The sequence below is a fragment of the Panthera onca genome, chromosome E2 (genome assembly GCF_046562875.1).
Source record: "Panthera onca isolate mPanOnc1 chromosome E2, mPanOnc1 haplotype 2, whole genome shotgun sequence".
In the NCBI taxonomy this organism is placed as follows: Eukaryota; Metazoa; Chordata; class Mammalia; order Carnivora; family Felidae; genus Panthera; species Panthera onca.
In genome coordinates, this window is record NC_138353.1 from 19,572,005 (window position 1) to 19,598,702 (window position 26,698).

Consider the following 26,698-nt stretch of genomic DNA (forward strand, 5'->3'; position numbering starts at 1 on the left):
CTCCTGTGCCCCGGGGACACTGTGTGGCCCCTTCCTCCTTTTTCAAGCTGCGGCAGAGAAAGGAACTGCCTGCCTTTGTGGGGACGGGGAGGTTGGCTGGGAGCTACCTGACAGGCAGGAAGGGATGGATATGTTTGCCGGGCAGGGGTGGGGGCTCTAGGTTCTTCCCCAGTCCTAAGGCTGGATGGAGGAGGCAGGCACTCCCACGCAGGCTGTGGGGACCTGCGCCGTGGCCCCGTGTGACGAGTCTACCCTTAACGCTCCCTCTGTCTCTGCAGCGTGGTGTCAACACCGACAGCGGCAGTGTCTGCAGGGAGGCCTCCTTCGAGGGCATCAGCAGGTGAGTCCTGGGGCCCCCGGAATGGTCTCCGTCCTGCCCCCCTCACATCTCACCAGCAGGCCTTGCCCTGTCTACAAACTAGACGTAAAGTACGTGAACAGGAAGAGGCTAAGGAGTTAGTTGGGCATTTTGAGGAAATGTTTAGAGAACAATCTGCCTAAAATCACTTCAACTTCTTCTCTGTTGAGCTCCATAATGCAAGTGCAGACCTGCCCAGGCTTGGGGCGCACACACAGGCGGGGGCCTGCTCTCCCTCTGGACACCTGCTCTGAGCTCTGTGGTCTTTGCTCTTCTCAGCCCCTTCTTATTCTTGGCTGCTAACCTCTCCCAGACTGAGTCCCCTGCTGCCCCAGTCTCAGGGACCCCCTTACCTGCCCTTACTCCCCCATTTAGCTCCAGGAAGAGTCTTCAATCCCTGCTTCCCCTCCTGGGCCTCTCCGGGCAGGAAGGCAGATGTGGGGCCCGGAGAGAGCGCTTTGCCCTCCTTGTCCCCTTCACGCCAAGGCCCCTGGAGAGTGCCGCCTGCTAGCTGTGCTGTGTCCCTGGGCCGGCTCGTGCCTGGCCCTGGGGCGTCTGTGGGGCTCCAGGCTGCAGCAGAGGAGCCCTTGAATGGAGGCACCTGTTCTTACAGGCTGCTGAGTGTGGACAGCTCCCAGCCTTGCTCCTGGGCCTCCATTCCTAGCTCCTCCCCCACTGGAGCCTAACTCTGCACCACTGCCACCGCGTCCTGTCGTCCTTTGGTGGACTGAGGCGGTGACAGAGGAAGTGCCTTATAATTATGTATGAGCCTGAGCCACAGGGAGTTTGTGCGGCTGTGTGATATAGGGGTGATTAGGAAGGATTATGAGCTCATAAATATGTATCACTCCCCCAATGATCAGAGCAATGGGACGGGGGCGGGTATCAGGTTTGCTTCTCATTGCTCAAATCCCTGCGTCCTCCTGGGAATTTCCTCAGAACGGCCACGCCACGCGCTCACTCTCTGAAATGCTGGCTGTGGAGCTGCCATTTCTCCCCAGGCCCCGGAGGGGGAGGTGTGGGGCCCAGCCCACCGTGGCCTGTCCTGGGCCCAGCCTCCCCCGGTCCCCCAGCACTGTGGACGTGCCGCTGCCCTGCTCACCCATCTTGACCAACACCAACGTCTGTGTTCCCGTGGGCTGGCCCCTCCAGCTTCTCATTGGTCTCCGCCTGGTGGGGAAGGCCCTGAGTGGGAGCAGGGAGCCCTGGTGATCACCTCACTGACTGGTGCTATGACCTAAACAGAGCTTGCCCTCTGAGCCTCAGCTCCCCAACGTGTAGCGTGGTGTTGTCTGGGCTTGCCCTGGGGGTGAAACGGGATCCTGCTCCCCCAGAGCCTGGCACGGAGCTGGTGCTCAGTAAACAGTTGTTCACAAGCACACCCCCATCAAGCACCCCCCCCGCCCCCCGTTGCCTCCTGAGCCTTGGTTCCCCATCTATGTAGTGAGCCAGGTGGACTTCAGGATCACTGATTATAAGGTTCCCAGTACCAGTGAGCTGTGGGTTCTTTGCCCCCTCCAGAGTTTCTGATGCCGAGAACCTCCTTAGCACCCCAGGAACAGGTCTGGCAGGTGCTGTGTCAGGTATGGTTCCTGGGAGGCAGCTCACGATGTAGCCCCTGAGAGCAGAGCTCTGCTGGCTGTTCCCCAAGTTTTCCCAGAGAAGAGGCGTGGGGAGATTCCAGGGACATCACAGTCAGGGGGCAGTGGAAGCCGAGACCTTTTCCCCTCCCCTGCTAGGAGGAGTCCTGCTGTGAACATGACCTCCCTTCAGTAGGCAGACCTCAGCCTCTGTCCCCTTTTGCTCCCTGGGACTCCTTAGCCCCTGCCAAGAGCCCAGAGGAGCCTCTGCTCTGCCAAACCCCCACCCCACCCGGTCAGCATCTGGAAGCTTTTTTGGAGAGCCAGGACTGCCTTAATGTTGCATGTTCTCCCCAGGCACTGGACTGGGCCCTCTCTAATCTGTAGTCCAGTCCAGGTGGGGCTGACTCTGGGATACTGCCAGGCCCCTCACTACCGGGCTGAGAGCCTGCTCCTGCATGCTGGTGCTGAGGGATTGGCTTCCGTACCCGTGTGCCTTGGCTGACGCACTGCTGGTGAGAGGCCTCCCCTGGGCCTCTCTGCCTTGGAGTCCCCTGGTCTGCCCGTGGTACACCCTCCCTTCCCTCTGGGCCTCTCATCCCACTGGGGCACCCTTTGAGCAGCTCCACCCTCAGGGGTTCTGTTGGGGAGGAGCCTGTGTGGTAGGTGCCCCCACCCCACACGCCATGGGTATGACCTTGGGCCCCAGTCTCTGCCTCCAGCTGCCCGCCAGTGGCTTCCGTACAGAAAGTCATGTCTATATTCCTGGGCTCTGGGTGCAGCTCAGACCCCTGCCTCCCACCATCCTGGCTGCCAGTGCCTTGACTCTACCTCCTCCTGACTTCTGCCATTGTCCTTGAGGGCTGCTGCAGCTCAGCCACCACGTTCACCTGCCTGCCTTGTCTCCAGCTGTTTGCTGGGGCTAATAATAGCCTGTTTCCTAAGCAAGGTGAATCTTGCTATTGTCCTACTTTCCATCAGCTTCTATCATTGGTTATAATAAAGCACCTTATTCCCGGCGGTTTTGGTTTTGACCCTTTTGAACTTCTCTGAAACACCTTGCATCTTGGATTTTTGATTGACCTGCTGTGGCAGAAGTTCCGGTTTCGCTTCTTGGTTTATGCTGATGGGCCATCCCAGGCCATCTTTATCCCTTGGCCTGAGGGGAGGAAGGAGCTTATAGTAGAATGGTGGCCTCAACATGTCCACCCAGTCCAGACCCCCTGGGCACTGGTCCAGGTGGACAGTTGGCCTGCGACCTTCTCTCCAAGTATGGCTCCTGGGGGCTGGCTGCCTCTGGGTCTGTGACCTTGGTGGGGCTGTGGGTTTGGTTCTGGGAGACCTCAGACCTGTCCCAGCCTTCTCAGATCAGGGTCAGGCCGCTTGCTACCCACGTCGGGGAATGTGTCTGGTCTCGCAGTGGTGGTGATGGTAGAGAACAGGAGCAGAGGGAACAGGAAGACAAGGGTGAGGTGGGAAGGGTAGACATGCACCGGGGCCTCCTGATGGCCTGGAGCCCCTGGGGTCACCGAGAAGTGTGTCTATTCTCTCTGGGATGACGGGAACAGGTGCGGAGAGTCTGCTGGGCTTTGTGCTGAGTTTGGGCTCTGGTGCAGGCCACGGCTCCACGTGTGGCCACACTGGTGCAGGGATAAGCCCCACAGAAGATGTGGAAGGATCAGACACCCCATGGGCTCTGGCTGGAGAGTGGGGTCGGGTACTTCTTGCCAGGTCCTGGGGAGGGCATGGCCAGGACTGTTCTGTGGCTGGGGTGAGCCAGAGCTGAGGTGAAGAGGCTGGTTGTGCAGGAGTGGGGGGATGTGAGGTCTCCCCGTGGGCTCCCTCCCACAGCTGCCTGGAGAGGTTGGTTCCTGTAGCCTGGGAGCAGAGGCAGGCGTGATAAATCTTTGTTAGCATCTGAGGAGGTAGATTTTAGAGCAGATTTTCCTGAGAGAGAAAGAGAGAGACTGACCATGAAGGAGAAGATGATCTGTGGGGGCCAAGTGGCCCATGGGGGTGCCTTCTTGGCATGAAATAGTTCCCTTCAAAGTAGGCAGACTGCCCAGGAGCCCTAGGCCAGGGCAGTGAGTTACTGAGGGCTCAGTGTCGTGCCATTGTCTGAGAGAGAAATATGGTCGATATTTCACATCAGCTGGTTATTCGGAATAAGCATATCTCTTATCTTCTGGCATTTACTTAAATTGCCTTGCATATTTGAAGACAATTGGTTACAAATGAATTCCATTTAAATAAGCAGTTAAATATGAAATTGCTGAATTTGGGGGTTGCTAATGTAGGAGTATTAATATTCAAAGATGTGAATTTTTAAACCCAGGAAATAGAGGGACTTTATTAAAACCCGATGATCGCAACAAAATGCCGGTCTGTGGCATGGGGACTTGGCATTGTGGTTACTGTTAACTTGTGTATCAATGTGAGGTGTGGGCTTCTCATTATGGCCCATGGAGTCTCCATGAGGAGATAGGAACCCACCCCAGCCCCTAGCAAGGGTGGGCAGTGGGGGGCCCTTCTAGGGCCTGTTCTCCAGCAAGCCTCGCCTCCCTCCTTGGGTTAGAAACTGCAGGGAGGAGGACAGGGACAGGGACAGGGACAGGGACGGTTGGGCCCATACTGCTTACCCTTTGTCACCCGTCCCTCAGGCAGAGCCCATCAGGGAATTACCCTCTGCTTCTAGGATACACGCTCCCCACCCTCATAGGCACTGATGGGTTTGTTGTTGTTTTTACCCAGTTGATACATGCTCATCATAGAAAATGCTGACTATACAGAGGTAATACCCAAATTTCATCACCCCAAGTTAAACCCCGCCAATGCTGCGGTGAATGTCTTTTGGACTCTTCTGTGTGTGTCTTGAGTGTTTTTGGTTTTGTGGGGTTTTTTTAATTTTAATTTTTATTTTTATTACTGTTTATTTTTGAGAGAGAGAGACACACACACAGAGCGTGAGCGGGGGAGGGGCAGAGAGGGAGGGAGAGACAGAATCCAAAGCAGACTCCAGGCTCTGAGCTGTCAGCACAGAGCCCAATGTGGGGCTCGAACCCACAAACTGTGAGATCATGACCTGAGCCGAAGTCAGACGCTTAACCGACTGAACCACCCAGGTGCCCCTGTCTCGAGTGTTTTTGTATCTGAGTGTGCATTTGTGTGCATCTGTGGGTTTATGTGTGTATATTTAGGGGTGGATCTTTGTGTATTAGTCTGGGTGCGTCTACATGCCTGTGTGTGTGTGTGTGTGTGTGTGTGTGTGTGTGTTGCATACACATCTGTGTGTGTCTACGTGCATCTCTTCCTAAGCGCATGCCTGCCTGTGTGTGTATTCATCTTACCTGTCTCTTTATATCCATGTTACCTGTGCGCTGGGTCACTCTGCTGCTTGTGTGTGCACGGGTGCATGTGTGCATACGTATGTACATTTTATAAAGTGAGATTTTACTGCTGTGTTTGCCTGCTGAGTAGATAGGCCATTGTTTTTCCTAATGTCAAAGTGACATTTGGGGAAATGGGAGGCAGAGCCTGGGTTGTCGTCTTGATTTATGTCATTTGCTGCTCTGCTCTTGACTCCAAACCATGTTGGCTGCCTGAGGTCTCTTTGATATTTCACAAGTAGGGCTTTGATTCTACAGCATTTCAGGTGACTTTGAATTAGTCAGGTGACTTTGAATTTGTGTAGCTAGGATTCCCGAGAGCTTTGGAGAGCTAGAATCCTCCCGGCCTGCTAATGCCCCCTTCTCCCTTCTCTCCTCTGTCCCTCCTTCTTCGATGGGCTCAGCCAGCACTGGGGGTACCAGCTGCACAACCACGGCATTAGATAGGTGTTTTTCAAACCCTGGTAATGGGGCCATGGAGAGTCCTTGCCTGGTCACAAGCCAGCATGCCCTGTGTGTAATATCCTGACCTGAGATAGAGCAGGGCTCAGAATCCAAAGGGTTGAAGGCTTTCTGGAGCTTCTCTGCTGAGGCCTGTGCTTTGTGCTGGGCCATGCCAGGCTTCCCCAGCTTTCCCACTGACACCTTGGGCTCTGGGTCACACATGATGTACCCCGACCTGATCTTTTTGTCTTCTGGGGTCCCCTTGTCAGTTATGTTTATCTTATCAAAGAACACATTTTGACTTTGTACATTTTTCTTTATTTTTATGTCTGCCTTTTATTTCATTGATTTCTGTACATTTTCATTTCCTTTTAATTTCTTCAGGTTTGTTTGTTCTTTCTCTAGCTTCTTGAGAGAGAAGAAAGGGACATTCTTGGGATGGGAGCTTAGATCATTGTTTTCAGTGTTCTTTTCCACTAAGTACGTTTTAGAGCTATCAGTTTTCCTCTGGGTGTTGTTTTAGCTGCATTTCACCAGTTCTGATTTTTCATGCTTTTAGTTTCTAATTTTGTTATTTCTTTTCTGAACAGTGGGTCTTTAGAAGTTTGTTGCTTAACTTCCAAACAATTTGGGATTTTATAGTTTTCTTTCTGTTACTGATTTCTAGTTTAATTCTACTGTAATCAGTGTACATTTTCTGTATCTCAGTGCTTTGAAATTTCTTGAGACTTCCAGTGTATGATCACTATGACAGATGTTTCTTGTGTACAGTATTGAACAGAAGTGGAGAGAAAGGAAATCCTTGCCTTGCTTCTCATCTTAGGGGAAAGCTTTTCGTCTTTGACCGCTAACTATGATGTAGGCTGTGGGTTTCTTGTAGATATCTTTATCAGGTTGAGGCAGTTTCCTTCTCTTCCTAGTTTACTGGGTTTTTTTTATCATGAAAGGCTGTTGGATTTTGTAAGATCCTTTTTTTGTATCTATGTGGTTTTGTTCTGTATTCTGTTGATATAAATTATTAATATAATTAATAGATTAGAGCATATTACACTGATTATTTTTGTCTGTCAGAGTAACCTTATATTCCTGAGCTAAATTGGACTTGGTCATGGTGTGTATCCTTTTTATATGCTGATGAGCTCAGTTCGTTAAGCTATTTTTTTTTTAATTTTGAAAGAGAGAGAGCGCGCACGTGAGCGAGCAAGTTGGGGAGGGGCAGAGACAGAGGGAGCCAGAGAATCAAATCAGGCTCTGCACTGACAGCACAGAGCCTGATGTGGGACTTGAACTCACGAACTATGAGATCATGACCTGATCCCAATTTGGAGGCTTAACCAACTGAGCCACCCAGGTGCCCTTGTTTTAATTATATTTTTAGTTGTTACCTGGGGGATTACAAATGACCTCTTAAACTGATAACAGTCTAGTTTGCATTAATGTCAATTTCAGTAGTCTACAACAAATTTGCTTCTATATAGCTTTGTTTTGTCCCCTCCTTTGTGCTGTTGTTGCATACAGATTGCATCTTCATATGTTCTGTTGGTCCACACAGATTTATGATTGTTGCTTTTTGCAGTTGTCTTTTAAGTCAGGAGAAAAAAGGAGTTACACAAAATACATTTACACTGTCTCTGTACTTGCCTATGTAATTACTTTTCTCAATGCCTTCATTTTCTTCACGTGGATTTGAGTGAGTCTAGGGTTCTTTCACTATAGTCTGAAAGATTCCCTTTAGTATTTCTGGTAGGATAGGTCTTCTAGCGATGAATTCTCTCAGGTTGTTTATCTGGGAATGTTTTAATTTTTCTTTCATCTTTGAAACACAGCTTTGCTGGATATAGAATGTTGGTTGACACTTTTTTTTCTTTCATCCCACTGTCTTCTGGCCTTTATAGTTTCTGATGAGAAATCAGCCATTAATCTTATTGAGGGTTCCTTGTATGTCATGCTTTTTTTTTTTTTTTCTTCCCCTCTTACTGCTTTCAGGATTTTCTCTTTGTCCTTTGAAAGTTTGATTATAATATGTCTGAGTGTGGATCTCTTGGGACTTATCCTGTTTGGAGTTTATTGGGCCTTATGGATGTGTAGATTAATGTTTTTCATTAAATCGATGATGTTTTGGGCTATTATTTTTTCAAATATTCTTCTCCTTCATCTCTCCTTTTCTTCTGGGACTTCTGTTGTAAGTGTGTTGGTACACTTGACAGAGGAGGCTAGGTCTGCCTGGCAAGAGTGGAGGGTATTTTGCAGCCGAGCAGCTTGCTCTCCCAAGCGACAGCACTTAGGGGGCTCGGTGCAGCCGCATGTCTGCTGCAAGCAGCAGGCGGCAGGTCTTCTGTGGGCCGGAGGGTCGTGGAGTTATAGTTTGCGGCCCTCTTTGGGTCGTGTCCTCTCTTGGTATGTCTTGAAAGAGGTATTTCTTGCTGGGAGATGATGGACCATTGAACTAATAGGCTTGCTTTGTGTTTCCTCTGCAGGTTTAACGTCAACAACACCATTCTTCATCCAGAGATCGTGGAGTGGTGAGTATTGCCTGTGGCTGCTTTGGCTGTTTGTTGTGCTTCCGCTCAGGAAGCTCAGAGACCCGGCTGTCGCCACCTGCTCCATCTCAGAGAGCCCCTCAGACAAGACAGTCCCCAGAACAGCTCTCTTCTCTGGTTCTGTGTGTGTGTGTGTGTGTGTGTGTGTGCGCGCGCGCCAGTTGGTCTGTTTTTCTGAAAGGGCATAAATCACTTGAATGTCAATTAAATTTATCTTTTCCTTTGTTAAGCAGTCTTTTAAAAACTCCTACCCTAAGCGAGCCACACTTACATAGCTCACTTAAAGCAGATAATGAAAAGAGTAAAAACAGACATCATCCATAATGCTATTACCAGAAAGGTAAACGTGTTTTCCTCCTGTGGCATCTGTGTCCTGACAAGTTGCCATCCTTTTGTATGTGTTCTTGTGTTGCCTAGTTTCCTCCCTTGCTGATACCGGCAGCCCGGTCCTGCAGCACGACTGGTTTCTGTTAGGTCACAGCAAGGTCACAGCAAACCTTCTCGGGTTGGGCATCCCCTCCGTGGGCCCTGGAAGTGGCCCTCCAGCTCTGACGTGCCACCAGTTTTCTTCCTAAGCCATCGAGTTGCTCAGCAATAAAACGTGTTTTATTGGTTCTAAGGCTGCACTTACTCTGAACGTAGAAGAGCGGCGAGGTGGGGCCTGTGGCACCTCATCACCTGACAGCGGGGAGGTGCGTGGACCTTTCATGTCTGATGCTATGACCTTGTGGTCGTTTTTCCCCATCTGGTTGGGAGGTCTTGCTCACCTTGGAGTTTGGGCACCTTCCGACTAGGGGAAGCTCCATCAGGAAGAAGGAGGAGATGATGCAGGTGGGGCCGCGTGTTCCGAGGCCTTGAGGGCAGTCAGAGAGATGGGCAGGGGGCTCGGTTGGCTACGGTGTCCGCTGGGACTTGATCTTGAGAGAAACGGGAACCATGGGAAACCTTTGACGAATTTAAGCAGGAGAATGGTAGGATTGTGTTTGTGTTTTAAACGATCGCTTTGGCCTCAGTCTGGAGACTCAATTCTAGGGCAAGAGAGGGCACAGGCTGCCAGCTGGGAGGCTGCTGCAGGGCCCAGGTGGCAGGGGAAAGGCGGTGTGACAGAGCTGAGAGTGGCGTGGCAGTCCAGGGGAACGCCCCTGGGAGGAGCCAGCTGTGACACGACTGAAGGATGGAGTTGAAGGTGACTCCGTTTTTTTGTCCTAAACAGCTGGGTGGTATGTCACTGAGATGAGGATGGCTGGGAAGAGCAGGTGCCGTGACAGATCGGGGACTTGTTTGGGGCATGTTGAGTTTGAAGCAGGTTCCGGTGGGAGAGAGGCTGGGCCAGAGGTGGAAATCCGAGGGCCGTCGGGACTGGCATCGGGACTGACCCCTTGGGAGCGCTCACCGGAGGCCGGCCAGCCCAGCTCTGTCGGCAGCCGTGCGCCCTCTGAGGATGGGGCCTGGGTCCTTCTCGTTCACAGCCTCCTTTTCTTGTTTTTGGAAAGTAACAGACGCCTAGCCCATCTGTAGCTCCCAGTAGACAGAAGACTAAATCCTGGATACCCAGGAATGGGCCCGCACCCACTTACACCCCGCAGGTGACGTTCCCTCACGGCTGCTAACAGTTCGGGTGCTTTGGGGACCGGGCTGGGTTATCCGCTCCGGCATCTCCTGAGGGATCAGCCATTAGCTCGTTACTTTGGAACAAGCACACTTTAATTCTAGTGACACTTCCAAGGCTCTGAGGTGGATTCTGCATTCATAAGAATACTTCCCAACTTTATCAAAGCCAGCAGCAGAAGGGACTTATTTGGCATTTGATGGCAGTAGAACTATTTTAGAAATGTCACACTGTCCTTCCTGCCTCGAGGGTGTGTTTTAATAGCATGGGTTCTGGCCTCTGTAGTGACTGCAGTCATTCTCGGGTGAGATCCATGGTGGTCTTGATCACTGCCCTCTTCAAGTAAGCGAAGGAAGGGTTCTGGGTGCAATGGCAGGCTGGTCCCTCATTTATAGGAGAGGGTTTTCTGTGATGTTAAATTATGACTCACTGGCACATCTTTGGGCCCCTGCGTCCTGAATGCTTTCATCACCCCCTCTGTCTAGGCCCCATGGAGAGGGACTGCCTGGGGTGACACAAAAACCCTCCACGCAGGCTATTCCAAACTCTCACCCCAGCTTGCACCCCTTGGGAAGTCGCTTAACTTTTCTGAGCCTCAGCTACATCTGTCAGTGAGCTTGTAGTAATATCTAACTTGTGAAGATTCACCAAGTGTCTTAGACTATGCAGGCTGCCATAACATTTACCATCAGGAGTGGCTTATAAACAACAGAAATGTATTTCTCACAGTTCTAGAACCTTGGAAATCCAAGTGCTAGCACACTCCGTGTCTGGTGGGAACAGACTTTCTGGTCCCGAGGTGGCCATTTTCTTGCAGTGCCCTCACATGGCAGGAGAGGCAGGGAGCTCTCTGGGGTCTCTTTTATCAGAGCACCAATCCCAGTCACAAGAGCTCTGCCCTCATGGCCTCATCACCTCCCAAAGGCCCCACCTCTGCATGCCGACACGTTGGAGATTAGGTTTCAACATATCAGTTTTGTGGGGGGAGACAAATATTCAGCCGATAGCATGGAGCCTCAGTCTCCTCACCTGCAAAACAGAAGTGGTCTCCCTTGGTGGATGATGGCTCAAGGCTTGAATGAGAGTAGAAGTCAAGTGCTAACTCAGCTTAATAAAATGTCACCTTTTGAGACTTCTTGTGTGCAAGGCACTGTGCTAAGCACTTGACATATGTCACCTCATTCAAAGAGATATTTTGCTTATGCTTTAAGCTAGGTGCTCCGATTATCCCCATTCTTCAGATAAGGAAACTGAGGCACAGGGAGATGATTTGCCTGAGGAAAAGCCAGGGGCTGAGCCCAGGTCGGTAGTTCCCGGATCTTGTGCTGCCCCTTGTATATCTGAGGGGCACCCTGGAGGAGTGGGGGGGGGGGGGGGGAGGGGTGCCTGAGTTTCAGCCATTTCGAAGTCCCCTCTAGGCCACTGCAGATGCAGGGGTGCTCAGAGGCCCTGGCATGGATCTTGTGTGAGGTCAGCGTGTGCAGGTAGGTGCCCAGGACTGTGTGGCTAAGCCTCCTTCAGCACCATGCCCCCTGCCACTCATGCACCCCGGCTCCTGGTTAGCTGCTGGGCTGGGGATCTGGGATTCCTCCCAGAGCCTATCTGATAGGTGAGGAGCAGCCTCTGCTAGCACAGAGGACGCTTCCTTCCTAGTGTTTGTTTGGGCGTCATTCATTTCCTTTCTGTGACTGCTTTATTGTTTTCCATTCTCTGAAGCAGTGCCTTTTTGATTTCCTGTAAATTCCTCTATCATCATACTCTTCCCCAGAAACATAAGATCATAACTGATAATTTCTTTTCTTGTGCTGGGTATTGCAGTTTGGATGTGGAGGTCAAAAGTTGAAACTTAAGAGCAGGCGTCTCACTTCCATAATTTAGGCTGTGGTTCTCCTTTCCTGTTCTGCAGATGATTAAATTGATCTGAAGGCAGGTTAGGAAATAAAAGGAGATACTTTTGTGCAGTCTTAATAGCTCGGCGCCTTGGATTTCAGTTAAGTACCACTGGAAGCGTCACAGAAGAGCAAGCATGTCAGCAATTGCCGTGTGCCTTGTTGGGTTTTAAGAGAGACTGTGTTAAATTGAGTCACACGCCGATTTTAGAACTGTTAATTACACAGAGTGAAGGTGTCCTGCGTGTATTAATCCGGCAGTGGGATAACATACCTGTTTCTCCTTCCCCTGGCTTTCTGTGCGCAGGAGGTGGTGAGGTGTGGATGGCACAGCAGGACCCTGCATCCCGGTAACATGTCCCGAATTAGAAAAGATACGTAGATGATGACCTAGATTCTTGGTGTGTACGTGAAAAGTCTTCCAGTAGGGTTGCTGTCTTTGTCTCCTGAGGAAGAGGCATTTAACCCTACGTTAACAGGAAAGCCAAGTGGACAGTGGGGATCCTAGGGCAGAGTGACTGTGCCCCAGAAGGCAGCAGATGGGGTGTGGGCACATCAGGCAGAGGGGAAGGCGTGGCCGGGCCCCAGTCAGCAAACGCAGAGGTGGACCCTCCCATGCCTCCCCTGCGCGCGGCCCACGCCACGACTCAAGCACACTCAGCTCACTGCTGAGCGAAACCGCTATTTTCTTCATGGCTCTGATTTCTTTGAGAGGGCTTATTGATTGAGCCTCCTGAAGATATGTAATTCCAACTAGCTCTTTCCTTTCTGTCCCTCCTGTTGTTCTGGGATTTTATCCTTTGCAACACCAGGTCATGGGGTATAGAGGGAATGGATGTGGGGTCCTGTGGCATTGAACTCTGCCCGCCTGCTCCCGCAGAACCATCCCCTGCACATTCATCTCCAGGAGGGATGGAATACTTGTCCCTTCAGATGGGTTTTGTTCAACACGGTGGCACTTTGACACTTAGACACTGATTTTGGAAATACTTCATTCTGTCTTGCTACTATTTTAATTAGTGGAGCATTCAAACCTCAGTTCATTAATGCCTTAATCCTGGGTTTAATGCCCAGAGGCAGTTTTGTGACCTATGCATATTTAAGGGGAAAAAAAAACAGATTGCACAAAAAAAATCTCAACCTAGTCCGGTTTTTGTCATTTCTGGCCTGTTGCAGGGGACTCTGGGCCTGGCGTAGTGAAGGGACTTTCTCCCCACTCCTGCTCCCCTACCCATAGCGCTGCCTTCCCCCTGAGTGGCCCGCTGGCTGTGATGATGCTCACGGGTGTGGCCGCAGGCCTGGGGACTCTGCACGAGTGCCGCATCGCCTGCACGCATCAGCCACCTCCTCTTGCTAGTCGAGGAGCCTGAGCTGTTTCCAGCGCAGACTTGTTAACTGCATCTTGTCCTGTCCTAAGCCTGGGTCCTCTGATGCCTCGTGGAGGAGGCAGCCTCGGTCCTTTCCTGGGGATAGAAAACTTGCAGCTTATATTGCTTGTTGCCACCCCACACATCCCGGGGCCAAACAAGGCTGGGGCCGAGTGTGACACTAGGCATCCCTCACCCCGGAGGCCACTGGGACAACAGAGGCGGGGCCGTGGTGGAATCCCTTTTTCCTTATCTTTTCCTGCCCACGAGTAATGGAAATAGCCTCCTCAGGCTCAGGGTAGTCAGTCCTTCCCGAAGATAGCGAGAAATTGCCAGATGCTGGAAAGTCTTGTTATTTTTTTACAGTAATCTTAAAAACCGTTTCTGGTGCTTGTGTCCTGGAGATAAGGGGGGGGGCCAGGCTGAACGCCCAGCACCTGGGCAAGACTTAGGCCCAGAGTGCCCTGTGGATAATCAGGTGAGCCAGCACACAGGCATCTGTTCTTGGGGTCTTTAAAGCTTGGATTCACGTGGGCCAGGCTGGTTTTGTTGGAGAACTGCCTTTGTGGCATAGTTTGTCCTGATTCAGTTTGATTTCTCTCTTTTTTCTTTTCTTTTCTCTTTCTTTTCCTCCTTCCTTTCTTTCCTTCCTTTCTTTCCTTCCTTCCTTCCTTCCTTCCTTCCTTCCTTCCTTCCTTCCTATGTTTGTTTTTGAGAAAGAGACAGAGTGCAATCAGGGGAGGGGCAGAGAGAGAGGGAGACACCCAAAGCAGGCTCCAGGCTCCAAGGTGTCAGCCCAGAGCCTGACGCAGGGCTTGAACTCATGAGCCGAACCGTGAGATCATGACCTGAGCTGAAGTCAGATGCTCAACCGGCTGAGCCACTCAGGAAGCCCCCTTTTTTTAAAACATGACTTACAAGTAAGTCCTGAGTAAAGCAGCTAGAAGCCTCATGTGTCATCTTCCACAAACTCAAATTGGGCAAGAAAACAGGACGTGGCCTCCATGGCTGGAAGTGCTTGTGTCTCTGATGAGAAGAGAATGTGGTTCCGGTCCAGGTCCCCTTGGAGGAGAAGCCAATGGCCACCAAAGCTTTTAAGCAAGGAAAAGCACGATCACATTTGCGTTTACTAAAGATCTGCAGCCGCTGTCCCTGAGCACATGGGCCTGGAGGCACGAAGAGGCCAGAGAGGTTGTCCAGGCCGGAGGCAGTAGGGTCTGGATGGAGAGAAACAGAGGGTCTGAGAGAGGGTATAGAGGTGGAATTGCAGCCCTTGGTCATCACTTGGATGTGGGAGCAATGGATAGGGGACAGGAAGGGATCTGGGATGGCACGCAGGTCTCTGTTGTAAGTGGCAGGGGGGCGCTGCAGCTGTGGGGTGAGGTGGGGGAGTTGGCGTCCCGCCGAGCTGGAGGTGCCTGGGGGACCTGCGGGTGGAGGAGCGGCTGAGAGGCCTGTGCCACAGACAGCCATTCGGGAGCAGGTGCAGAGGTAGAGTGGAGAGGGGGAGGGAGGGAGGCCTTATCGGGAGATGGGAGCAGCCCAGCGGTGCCAGGGGAGGCGGGGGTCACTGTGCTGCTTCCTCTCTGCACTCAGGGAAGGCCTCTGAATTTGGCAGCCTGGGGTCCTCCCACACATTGTGAGAGGGGGGCTGGCAGGGGGTAGGGGTGGGCTGAAGGGAGAAGAGGAGAGGGGAGAGAGGAGGGAAGGGGATGGGGGAGAGCTCTGAGATCAAACACGAAAGCTCTTCTCGCTCCCCGCCTAAAGCAAGGACAGTTGTGGTTTCCCTTCCGGAAACGTGGCGGAGTAGCGGAGGATAGAGCTTGGCTGGAGGAGGAGGACGGGGGGTGGGGAGGAGGAAAGTGGGTGGTCGTAGAGCTCCTGGTAATAGGGGCCACGTGGGCTCTGAACCCAGGTGTGTGTTGGGGTGCTGAGCCTGATCCACCCCTTCCCTTGTAAGTGGGTGGGGAGGAGGACGTGAGTGGGGAGGGGAAGGCTTGAGAATTTGGAGAGGAGGGGAGAGAGAGGAGTGCATTTATGCACTGAGCAGGGGAGGGGGCCCAAGGAGGGGAAGGGAGAGATCTTGGGGAGATAAAGTTAAGAGGAGCCCTCCCGCCCTGCACGCCCCCGTGCAACTCACAGCAGAACTAGGGCCGTGGCGAGACCGGTGGGGCTGGTGACTGGGAGCTTTTGCTGTGCCATCCGCTCGGCCGCGGATTTTCCCAAGGCCTTCATGGCCCTGGAACATGGGAGCAGCAGGCACAGGCTCTGGCTCATCCCTCATGAGGGTTTGGTTAAGGCCACACAGATGGGTGGGCACAGGGCCTGGGGGTCTGGAATTTTGGCAGGAGTGGTAGCTGGCAGGTTGGACCAGAGGTCTAAGCCCAACAGAGGGTCAGAGGGCTGGAGGCGGGCACAGCCTGGGCCCGGTTCCCACCTGCGTTGTTACTCTGGTCATCACCGCATTTGAGAACAGAGAGGCCCGCTCCTTGCTTACCAGTCGCTCAGGCTGGAACCGAGCAGGCGGCAATGGGGAGCAAAGCATCAGGCTGCTAGGTTATCCTGTGAGTGGATTTGGGCCTGAGGAGCCTGAGCCGCTCACCTGAGTCCTGCTCTGGCTTTGGGCCCTCACCTCCAGGGCACAGGAAGCAGCTTTCTGGTCCCCAGGTGGGCTGCTCCCAGTGTCCTGGTGGAGAATCAGAGACACCTTATGATGATAAAGAGCCAAATGTCAGCCTTCAGGGACTCCTTCTCAAGAAAGAAAGGATGTTCATTTGGGAAAAGTCTCACTGGGCTCAGGGGTTTATATTTTCCACATCCCCCAGAAAGCTTTACGGTCTTAGGAGGGCGTCTCGGTGCTCCAGGATACCTTTGTCACTTCCCCGTGACAGATGGCTGGCTGTCCCAGCTGGATGGCACCATGCAGACGGCATGAGTCAGTGGCTGACTGCGGCTACTTCCGTGCAGTCTCCAGAGGTTTGCTGCCCCTGATGGAGGTGGGGGCAACTTCGCTGCCGTCCTTGGCCCGGGTCGGGCTTCAGGGCACAGATGGCGGCCGGATGAGAGACAGATACGCTGTGAACAGAGGGGCGGGCCATCGTCAGACACTCTGGCTTTGCTGATCTGGAGGTTGCTCGAATGTGTCCCCTTCGTGAGAGGGAGGGGAGCTTTGGTGAAGCCGACCATGGGGGATGCACCGAGGATGCTGGGCTGTTAGTGACTGGTCGCGGCCACCACTGCCCATGGCCTAGAGTTGCTTATTCGAAGTGGAGGGGTAGACAACCAGTATTTCTGTAGCTTCTCTGGTTGAGTCTTACTTGGCAATGAGATCGATTACAAAAAGACCTAAGCAGATCTGAGAAAACTAACATGAATTTACTATGAGGACCCCAGGACCCCCTGGAGTCCAGTGGCAGGAGGCACAGCTAAGTGTCAGAAGGACAGGAGGGTCTCTGGGTTGTGCCTGCCTGCCCCACACAGCACCCCCTCTCTTCTCGTGTCTTCCTGGTCTCCTCTCTGCAGACCAGCTGTTTCCACAATTCTTACCTGCACTCACAGCTGGAAGTGGCTGCACCACCTGCTGTCCCCACTCCCACCCCTGGCTCAGAGTCAGGGGTTATTCCTGGGCTGCCCCGAGGGCAGGCGGGTGGGGTAGGGAGGAAACAGGAGACCTCTTCAGCGAACTGGGCAGAGCCCCGGAGTCAGCACAGTTGATTCAGGTCTAAGAGCCTTGCCAGGTAGATTTTATCTCTTTTATGGATGGGGAAACTGAGTCTCAGTGAGGTAGCGCGTGTCTGGCTACAGAATCTGGGCCTCTTCCACCACCCACGGTGGGTTCCAGATCTTGAAACTGGAAACAACCTGCACGCCCAAGGCTGGCATTAAATCAGGATGGGCGGTGCTTAGCGCAGCGTATCCGTCCTGGGCCTTGGCGGCCCATCTGCAGCCTGGCTGGGCGCGAGCCGGCCCTGTGGTCCTTCCCAGGCTGTGCAAGGTGTGACGGGCCCCGAGGTCTCCCTGGCGGGGGTGCGTGGGGTGGAGGCGGTGGTGGAGGGGGCTTGTCCAGCCAGCCCCTGCTGGGAGTCACTGACCTGCCACTTTGTTCTCTCTGAAGCCGGGTCTTTAAAACGGACATGGAGCTGGAGGTTTTGCGTTACACCAACAGAATCTCCAGTGAGGCCCACCGGGAGGTAAGTTGGGCACAGGCTCGTTGGGGTGCTGGTAGCTGGGGTGGGCGAGTGGCGTTGCTCTGAGCGGGGCAGGAGGGCCCCATTTGGATGGGTGGTCTTGGGGAGCTTTAGTCCCAAGTGCCCCATGAACAGGCAGCAGGTGTCCCTTCCAGCAGAGACTCATGATGGCTCTTCTCTCTTCGCCCGTGGGGGCAGAGACAACAGAGGCTCTGCCCCTCTTCCTCACCTTAAGGCACCCACCCTCAGGGCATTTCCCAGCCACAAGTCCCCCACTTCCAAGAGGGCAGGGCTCTCCTTCCCAGCACTCCGGCAGGTTCCAGCTGCTTTTCAAGACTCTCTCGTCCTCACCCATGATTCAAGCACATGGATTACTCTCCTCCGTTTTCCAAAAACTGTCCTCCTTCCCAAACCTTCCCACTTTACCTGAGGAGCCAGAGCAAGTAAGGAGGCGCATTTCTTGCAGGACAGTCAGGGTGACGGGTGGCCTGGTGCCTGCTTAGTGGTGGTCGTGGCTTTGTGCATTTGTGAGCCACAGCCTCTTGTATGCGTTTCATTTTCTGCACGTTCTATGACGGCTAAGCAAAGGAAACCCTTTAGGATGGTCACTGTCGCTCTCTGAGCATCAAGTATTCACCAGGCATCTGGATTAAGTCTTTGCCACCCTCGGTCTGCCGCTGCCTGTGCCATAGAGCTGGGTGCTGGATGCCCACTGGCTTCCAAATGGAAGTGCTCCAGAGTGGTTTAAATAAACTGTGCAGCTTTCGGAGCTTTAAAAAAGTTCTAATTTGTTACATTTCTGCACCACTGTGTGCACATATCACTCTTTTTTTTTTTTTTTTCAAAGAAGAGATTCTTTTGAAAAAGTGCTATACATTATTTATAAGGCAGTGTTACTTATCTCCTTAATACAAATGTCTTTGCTTAATATCCATCTTCCAGGTAATGAAGGCTGTAAAAGTGGGAATGAAAGAATATGAGATGGAAAGGTAAGCTGCCGTGTTTCTCTGGGTAAAGATTAAAATGTAAAAAACAGTAATTTATGTTCCCTGAGCAAGTAACAGATGAGGCGCCGCAGCCCCGCGCACAGATTGAGTGGGGATCGCGAGCAGGGCTTTGGCATCGTGGGCAGAGGATTTGTCTTCCGACTGTGGCCACCTCCCCGGCTCTCGGCGGAGTGTTTGATGGTAATGGTCTCTGATTACTTTTCAGGATGGTTTAGTGCCCCATCATTCCACTCTTGGACTTTGTTTCTGCAATTTGTGGGAAACTTTCCCAAATAGCTGCTATTGTGACTCTGAAAGCCGCTAGTAAAGAAAGCTTGCCATTTTTATGTGTAAACACTGCCATTATGTCTGCTGTGCTTGGATGACTGGGTCGAGGAATGGTTAAGTGGCTCGTAAAGCATTCTGGAGAACTCCATTGACCTTGGGCTCCAGTTAGGCTATAGCGCCCCACTGGAGCGCTTCCCGGGGCTGCCCAGCATGAGGGGTGTGGCCTGGCCAGCGCCTCAGCCCCTCTCCAAGACCCAGGGGTCAGCAGGTTGCTACCCATGGCATGAGGAAGCCCTTGGGTCAGACCCAAACTGCTCCTGTGGCTCTCCTCCCACCCAGTTCCTGGGGCAGGAGGCCCCCAGTCCCGGGTCTCCCGCCAGTGACAGTACCGTCTAGAAGCTCCACTGGGGAGAGGACACCCCCTGTGACATAATAAGAAACACATATTTAGTCTCAGCCCCCATCTCCTGTCACAGAGCTTCTAGAACCCTTGGAATTCTTGAATTATTCATAATAAGCCCCTTTCAAGGGCACCTGAGTTTATGCTAATATGGTGACTTGTGGAAGGTGGGGGCTGGTTGCTGGAGGAACCACTGCTGAGATTAGGGGGTTGGAACTTGCAGCCCCCCCTCAAACTCCAGGGAGGGGGAGAGCGGCTGGAGGTGGACTTCTGACCAGTGATTTACTCAGTCGTGCCTGCAGAAGGGAACGTGCATAGAAACCTTACACGGTGGGGTTGGTGGACACGTGGGGGGGTGCTGGAAGGGTGGCGACCTGGAGGGGGCATGGAAGCTCCTTGCCCCTCCCCCATACTTTGCTCTGTGCCTCCCTCTTCTGTTTGGCTCTTCTTGAGTCGTATCCTTTCTAATAAAGTGGTAATAGTAAGTAAAACACTTTCCTGGGTTCTGTGAGCCATTCTAGCAAATTATCAAACCCAAGGGAGGGGGTCACAGGAACCCCCAGTTTATAGCCAGTCAGCCAGAAGTACCAGAGGCCTGGACTTGCGATTGGTGTCTGGAGTGGGGGCAGGCTTGTGGGACTGGGAGGTCTGTACTCACCCTGGCCGTTCATGTCAGAATTAAATTGTAGGACGTCCATTTGGTGACCACAGAGAATTGGAAGATTGCTCGGTGTCACTCACATTTGTGTCAGAAGTGTACGTACAGAAAAGAGTTTCACCTTTATCCTGCCCGCCCCATGGCGGGGTGCCCCTTGTACGGGTTTGGTACTGTCACCCCTTCCCCACTTTGCTGAGTCCACCCGGGTGCTCTCGGGCCCCGCTGTGCCTCCACGTCCCTCTCTCAGCCTTTCTGGCCTGCCTGCTTTGTCAGTGTGGGGTGAGGCTGAAGTGCAGACAGAATCAGCAGTGGACGCTGTGGGCATTTCTGTTCACCTCATGTGGCTTGGGGATCAGCATCATTTTCAAAGTCTAACCCTGAAAGGAGTCCAGAACAGAGGGCCTCTGTGTTTCTCTCCTCTTACCCCGAGTAGTGAGAGGTTAACATGGCCTTGAGGGCCCTTGTTGCTGTGCGGTCCCAGGAGGGGGCACGGAACAAGTGCTTCATCAAGGACCCAGCTCTGTCACGCTGGAGGAGGACAGGGACAGGCACGCAGAGCTGTCCCAGCTTTTGCCTCCACGTGGTCTGCTGCAGTGCGGTATCTGCTCTGGTAGTCCCGCGGCCCCTGCCCCCCGCCAGGATCAGGGCCAGGAGGGGTTCTACAGGGCTACCTGGGAGGTGGGCCGGGCAGCGGTCCCCCAGATTGGCACTGCCCCACAAATCTGTTCCCCGCTGAATTGGCCCATAGCTGATGCCTCAAATAAAAATAACCCAGAAATTAGAGCAGGACTAGCTTGCCCCAGGGTGGAGCCCTAACGTCTTCTGTGCGGTGGCAGCCCCGTGTCCTAAGCTGCCGCAAGTCCAGCTCCAAAGCTGGCTCCTGGGAGGGACATGAGCTGCCCTCCCACCCACTGTCCAGAGCCTGAGGCCGCTGCAGCCCAGGTGGGCCTGTGTGTGAGCTCTGGCCAGCGGCCCTCGGAATGCTTCCCCCAGCTCCTTGCTCCCCGACCCAAGGCAGTGCAGGGGTTTTTTTTCTCTTTTGATGAGAAAGTTCAGAAATCCACCACCCTATGCAAAAAGAGAAAAGAATAATATAATGAGACTTTCAGGCTCAGAGCCTGAAAGAGTTTGTGTTTCCTTTTGTTTTGCTATAGTTATATTTAAAACCAACCCCCACGGGGCACCTGGGTGGCTCAGTCAGTTAAATGTTCCACTTCAGCTCAGGTCATGATCTCACGGTTTGTGGGTTCGAGCCCCGCGTCAGGCTCTGTGCTGACAGATTGGAGCCTGGAGCCGGCTTCGGATTCTGTGTCTCGCTGTCTCTCTGCCCCTCCCCCCCCCCAAATATAAATAGACATTAAAAAAAGTTAAAACCAACTCCAGACATGATGTCATTTCACCTGTACATACAGCAGTAGGTGTCTCAGCTGATGAGGGTTTTTTTCCCTTTATGTAACCACCACATCATTACCACATCTAACCAAATTAACAGTAATTCCTTAATCTTACTAATACCTAGTCCACGCTGGTCTGTTGGCATCAAGATCCGGAGTCTCCACGTTGAGTTTGGCTGTTCTTTGAAGGGGTCTTGGTTAAGCTGAGCTCTGGGGACACCATACCTTCGTCTTCAAACTGCTCAGTGCCCCCGCCCTCCAGTCCCTTGGCCCCACGGCCGCCTCCTCTGTGGATCAGAAACATGAGCCTGAAGCTCACAGCAGAGCGGCTGTCCTGAGGATGCCAAGTGGCATTAATTCAGCTTGACTGGATGCACCAGGTGTGCATGCTATCGTGCACCTACTGTATGCCTTGCACACGCTACGGCTGGCTGCGGGAGGTGCACATGGGAAGCAGTGTCTGCCCTGAGAGCTGAGAACAGGGACGTTCCTGGGGCACAGCACTGGGGGATTGGGACTGTGCTGGGGAAAAGCTGAAGCAGAGAAGATGAGAACAAGAGGCGGAATCTGTTCCTGAAGGACAGGTGAGCAGGGTGACCTTTGGGGGCTGAGGGTGTCACCCCCGAAGACAGTGGGAAGATGGTTGTCATTGTTACACTTTGGGATGTCCCAGGCCAGATTTGAGGAGGCCAGTGCCAGCTGAAGCCCCTGGGGGCACCTGCTGTGGTAAGATGGGCTGACTTCTCTCTGCCTCAAGCTTCCTCCCCACAGGCACGTTTCTCTGTCATTGCCCAGGTGACTCTGTGACACAGTTTTGTGGTTGGTGTCCTTGGGAGGCTGGAGGCTTCTTGAAGTCCTGTCTCCTTTATCCCCAGTGTCTGCCCCACAGTTGGTGTCAGGAGATATGTGTGGGTGAGTTGGATGGATGGATGGGAGAGAGAAGAAAATGTCCTGAGCTATTTTTTGCTGTCCTCTATGCCACCATGAACTTTTAGAATTCTTTTCTTAACTAGGTGGGGAGTATAAAATCCTCTCTAAAGCAGGTATTGTTTCCCCATGGGGTGTGGCCCTTTTAACGCCAGGCTGGACTGATGCCTGGGAAGGCCCAGGGAGCCCGGGTTCCTGTGCAGGCTGCTGACCCACGGGCCCAAAAGAGCATCCCTGGAACCTGCTGGGCATTGTGCCAGGAGCCTGACCAGCCCCACAGAGGGACACAGGGCAAGACGAGCAAGGACTCCTGTGTGTCAGGACTTGGGGGCAGGGTGGGAGCAGGGGATGGGGGGTTGAGACGGGCTGATTTTCTCAGAAGAGGGCAGACCATCAGGGCAGTGGTGCCCAGACTCAGGCCAAAGAGATGCTGGCCTGGAAACCCGGTCCTCATCTTTGTTTGTCTGTTTTATAATCAAAGGTTTGTTATAAAATCTTGAGGGCATGTTAAAAGAAAAAGTGAGCTGATGGCGTTTATTAGGATCCCCCTCTCCTCTGGGCTGTGCCTGTGAGTAGGGTTTTCAGAGGGAACGAACATCATTTTCTGCAGCTGAGCTATAGGAAATTGTGTTAAAGCGAGAAGACGTTAATGTGTGGGTAAATCGGGCGCCAAGGGCACCTGAGTGCAGGCCCAACCGGGCCGTCCATTTTACCGCCTCATATTATTTCACGTTAGAGGCGTAACCAGCTTGTAGCCGGCTGGCGTGGGGCTGGTGGCGGAACCAGTTACCTGCAAACGCTAATTTAGAGCAGGCTCAATTGGCTGCGTAAGCAGGTCCCGGCTCACGTTTGCCACAAGGAGATTAATAACGATGTTTTGGACAGCCTGGGACCTTAATTGAAATTATGCTTTCTCTCCAGGCTGTGAATGGGGCATTTGGGGCTCTCCCGTGACCACTTCCGTGGGGGTCGTGGGAGGGATTTAAAGGCAGAAGGTCTGTGAGGCGTGCTGGGGGACTGCATGGCTGTCCGTCCTCCTCCCCGGGCTGGGGTCCTTCTTGGCAGACGCCCCCGACCCTGCCTGGAGACCCTTGACAAGGCCTGGGCTTTCCCTGCTGTTGTGTCCCCACAGCAGCCCACACCAGTAGCCTCCTTGGTTGCTGAAGAACTCGCTCCGCTGTGCTGGCCGCTCTGAGGTCGTCTTACCTCCCCCGCCCTCTGGCAGGACCGAGTGAGTCACGATTCTGTGCGCTCGGTGCGCCCTCTGAGTGCAGACCGGGCATGGGAGATGGGGGCCAAGCGGAAGGGTCTCCTCCCCTGACGCTGTGCGCCCGTGTGTGCACGCACACAGACATCACCCACTGACACCACACACACTCCCCACAGACCTATACACCCCCCCACACCACCCACCTATACCACGCATACATGTGCCACACATACGCACACTACACGCCCCATCACTCACACCACACAGACGCACGTATCACACACACAGTTACAAAGTACTGTGCACACACCCCCCCCCCCCACATCGTGCACCACCTTGTACACCACACCGCTCACACACCATATACACTCACACCTGCACCCACATATACACCACACACACACACACACACACTCACACACTGTCTCTCTCTCCATGTGAGCTGTGCGGTGCTGGGTCTTTCAGTTCACCCACCCCAGGGAGCAGGTTGCAGAACCCTTGCTGTGTTGTTGTAAAATAAGTCCGGTTTTTTTTTTTCTTTTCCTGAGGACTAGAATGCTTAACTGCAGTGAGGATAATTGGAAGATGGGAGAGTTTGCAGGAAAACGCCACAACCACAAGCCTACTAACTCGCGGCGATTATGGCTGTAGAAACAGCCAGCTGGCGCAGACAAGCTGCTTTTCCCTGTCCTGCCCCCTGACCCGAGCCCTAGGCCTCACCAGGCACAGGTGACCCCTGAGCTCATCCCTCACTCCCAGCTCCCCCACAGGACCCACAGACTCCCCGGCTTCTCTGTTATATCTGCAGGGGCTGCATTTCCAGGTGTCCTGAGACCGCCAGGCTTTCTCAGATTAGCTCCCTCTTTGTCCAGCCCTCCCGGTGCACTGTAATCCCCGAAGGACCATCTCTCAGGTGCCTGGACCCGCGTGCCCCACTCTGGCTCTGGGTCTTGCCGGGGGCTCTCCGTGCTGGATGTGGTGGTCAGACATGGCCCTGTACGGCTCTGGCCGTGCCCCTTATGGGTCGTGCAGAGGATCCAGGTTTCACTGGTGATGGATGTTACCAGGAAGCCCGTATTTTCCTCCTTCTTGGAGGCTCTGGAGATGTATAGCTTTCAGTCCCCTGGGAGTGGTCTGACCTAATGTGGTCTCCCTCTAGGCAAGCCTGGGTGTCAGTAAGGCCACCCTCAGTTTACTTTCCTCCATGAAGGTGCTAGAGTTTTGCTCGGGGCCTTTGGGGCAGGTGTAGGTCCAGTCAGCCTCTGACCCTGAGCCCCCCTGGGTGAGAACGGATGTGACAGGCCTTCTCTGTGGGCCTGGTCACTGTCATGGGCATGTCCTGTCCCTTCCATGGCAGACACATCCTCTGTCCACTGGCCACCTTGAGGGATGAAGCCACGGCACGGCTGGCTCATAAAGGGCCTGCTGAGACCCCAGGTCTGGGTGTGGCGGAACCCGTTCTTTGCCTTGTGTTGTGAGGCTGATGCAGGTTTCCTGCCAGCACTTCCTTGGCTGTTGGAGGCAGGCCACACTCGGCCTACCACGAGAGGGGTCAGGAAACCCCCATCTGTTTGGTACACCCTTCAGGAAGGCAGCCCACGAAACTGCACCCAGCTGGCTGTACCTCAATGAGCTGAGCAAGCCCTTTCTAAGAGGCAGGCCCACCTTGGGGAGACAATTCCTCAGTGTTCAGAACAGGCTTTGCCTCATCCTGGGCCATCCCGTACTGGGCAGGGCAGGTCCCGCGTGCCCACCAGCCTTCTCTGTCCGCACGACCAGACATGAGGGAGGGGAGTAGCTCTCTCTGTGAGGTTCAGCAGACCCTGTGTCTGAAAGTGTAGCTGGGACCTTGGTGGTGGAGGGGCTGTGGGCCTCTGAGGCTTAAAGCAAGGTAGTGCGTTTTGCCCATAAGAGTAACTGGAAAATGGGTGCATTTAGGGTGCAAACAGGTCTGGTATTCGGCCGGAAAATGTGGACAAAGAACCAGAGAGAAAGGCTTCCTGCAAATAAGCAGCCTGGTTGATGCAGCCGTAGTTAGAGCTTTTGGGGACAAAGCCAATAGAAATAGGCATTTACTCTTCAAATGCCCGGGAAATTGCCCCCTGAGAATCCTGGTAAGTAACAGCGGTGCCCGCAGGCATCTGTATGGATTTTCCTGTAGTATTTCACCATTGAACCCGATTCTGACCGTTGACTTCTCATAAATAGATATCATCAGCTTAAGGAAGTAGTATTTTCTTCCTGACTTATGAGAAGATTTTATCAGGAAAAGATGTTGAATTTTGTCAGATGCCTTTTTGGCGTCTCCCTTGGCCTTTTTGTGTATATGTGTTTCGAGGAATTGATAAACTTTTAATTTTATGATAGTTTTGGATCACAGAAAAGTTACAAGTATATTAGCTAGTTCAGGCATACCCCATACCCATTTCCCCCTGTCGTTAAACATGATTGGCACATTCATCACAGCTCGTGGACAACGTTGACACATTATTACTATATGAAGTCCACACTTTATTCCGTTTTCCTTACCTTTTACCTGATATTCCTTTCCTGTTCCAGGATCCCACCCAGGACACCCACTGTCTTTGGTTGTCCGGTCTCCTTAGGCTCCTCTTGGCTGTGACAGTTTCCCAGACGCCCTTACTTTTGATGACCTTGACAGTTCTGAGGCATGCTGGTCAGATACTTTGTACAAGATCCTTCAGTTTTCGTTTTTCTGATGTCTTTCTCAGGGTTACACTGGGGTCATGGGTCATTGGGAGGAAGACCACAGAAGCAGAGTGCCTCTTGGCATTGTGTCGTATCAGGGCTCCGTGCTGTCAACCTCACTTATCCCTGGTGTTGACCTCCCTCACCTAACAGGCAGCGTTTGTCAAGTTTCTCCACCATGAGCTTCTCTTTCCCCCCTCCTGTACCGCGTTGTGCTCTGTCCTCTTGGTTTGGAAGCGTCGACATATGCTGTCTGTAATTCTTCTGTGTAGGGATTTGTCTCTTCTTCTCCGTTTATGTATTTGCTGAATCACTCATTTATGGACGATTTTCTATCTATATGGACTCACAGCTGATTATTTTCTACTTTGAGTTAGAATCGGGTGTTATTTATTTTCTTGCTCAAATCATTCTAGCTTTGGGCATTGGGGGCTCTTTCAGTTAGGCTCCTGTGTCCCTCTGACATCACCCACCCCCGGTCAGTTTGCTTTCTGAGCTCTGTCTTACTTTCTGGCTCGGCAGGATGCTCCAGGCTCATTTTATGTGTTCCCCGCTCCAGCCCTAGAATCAGCCATTTCTCCGAGGAGCCGCAGTTCCTTTTATCGGAGCGGGACATGAGACGCCAGGATCGGGCACTAGGTGTACCTTAGGTGGATTTTCTGCAGGGACTTCCTGGTGGGGAGCTAGTGTGGCGTCTGTGTCACGCAGTGCTTCGTCATGGCCGATTTCTGCTGTAACAAGCCGCATGACTGAGATGGGGAGGCAG

The 26,698-nt window shown here is 52.9% G+C and overlaps 1 protein-coding gene across 1 annotated transcript in view; it reads left to right on the plus strand.

The window, feature by feature from the left end:
• PEPD (peptidase D) overlaps positions 1–26,698 on the plus strand; it is a 112,087-nt gene that overhangs the window by 26,547 nt on the left and 58,842 nt on the right. The window contains exons 6-9 of the mRNA XM_060650929.3: positions 279–340; positions 8,246–8,290; positions 17,288–17,363; positions 18,303–18,349. Coding sequence (XP_060506912.1) covers positions 279–340; positions 8,246–8,290; positions 17,288–17,363; positions 18,303–18,349 — 230 coding nt within the window. The remainder of the gene's footprint in view (positions 1–278; positions 341–8,245; positions 8,291–17,287; positions 17,364–18,302; positions 18,350–26,698) is intronic.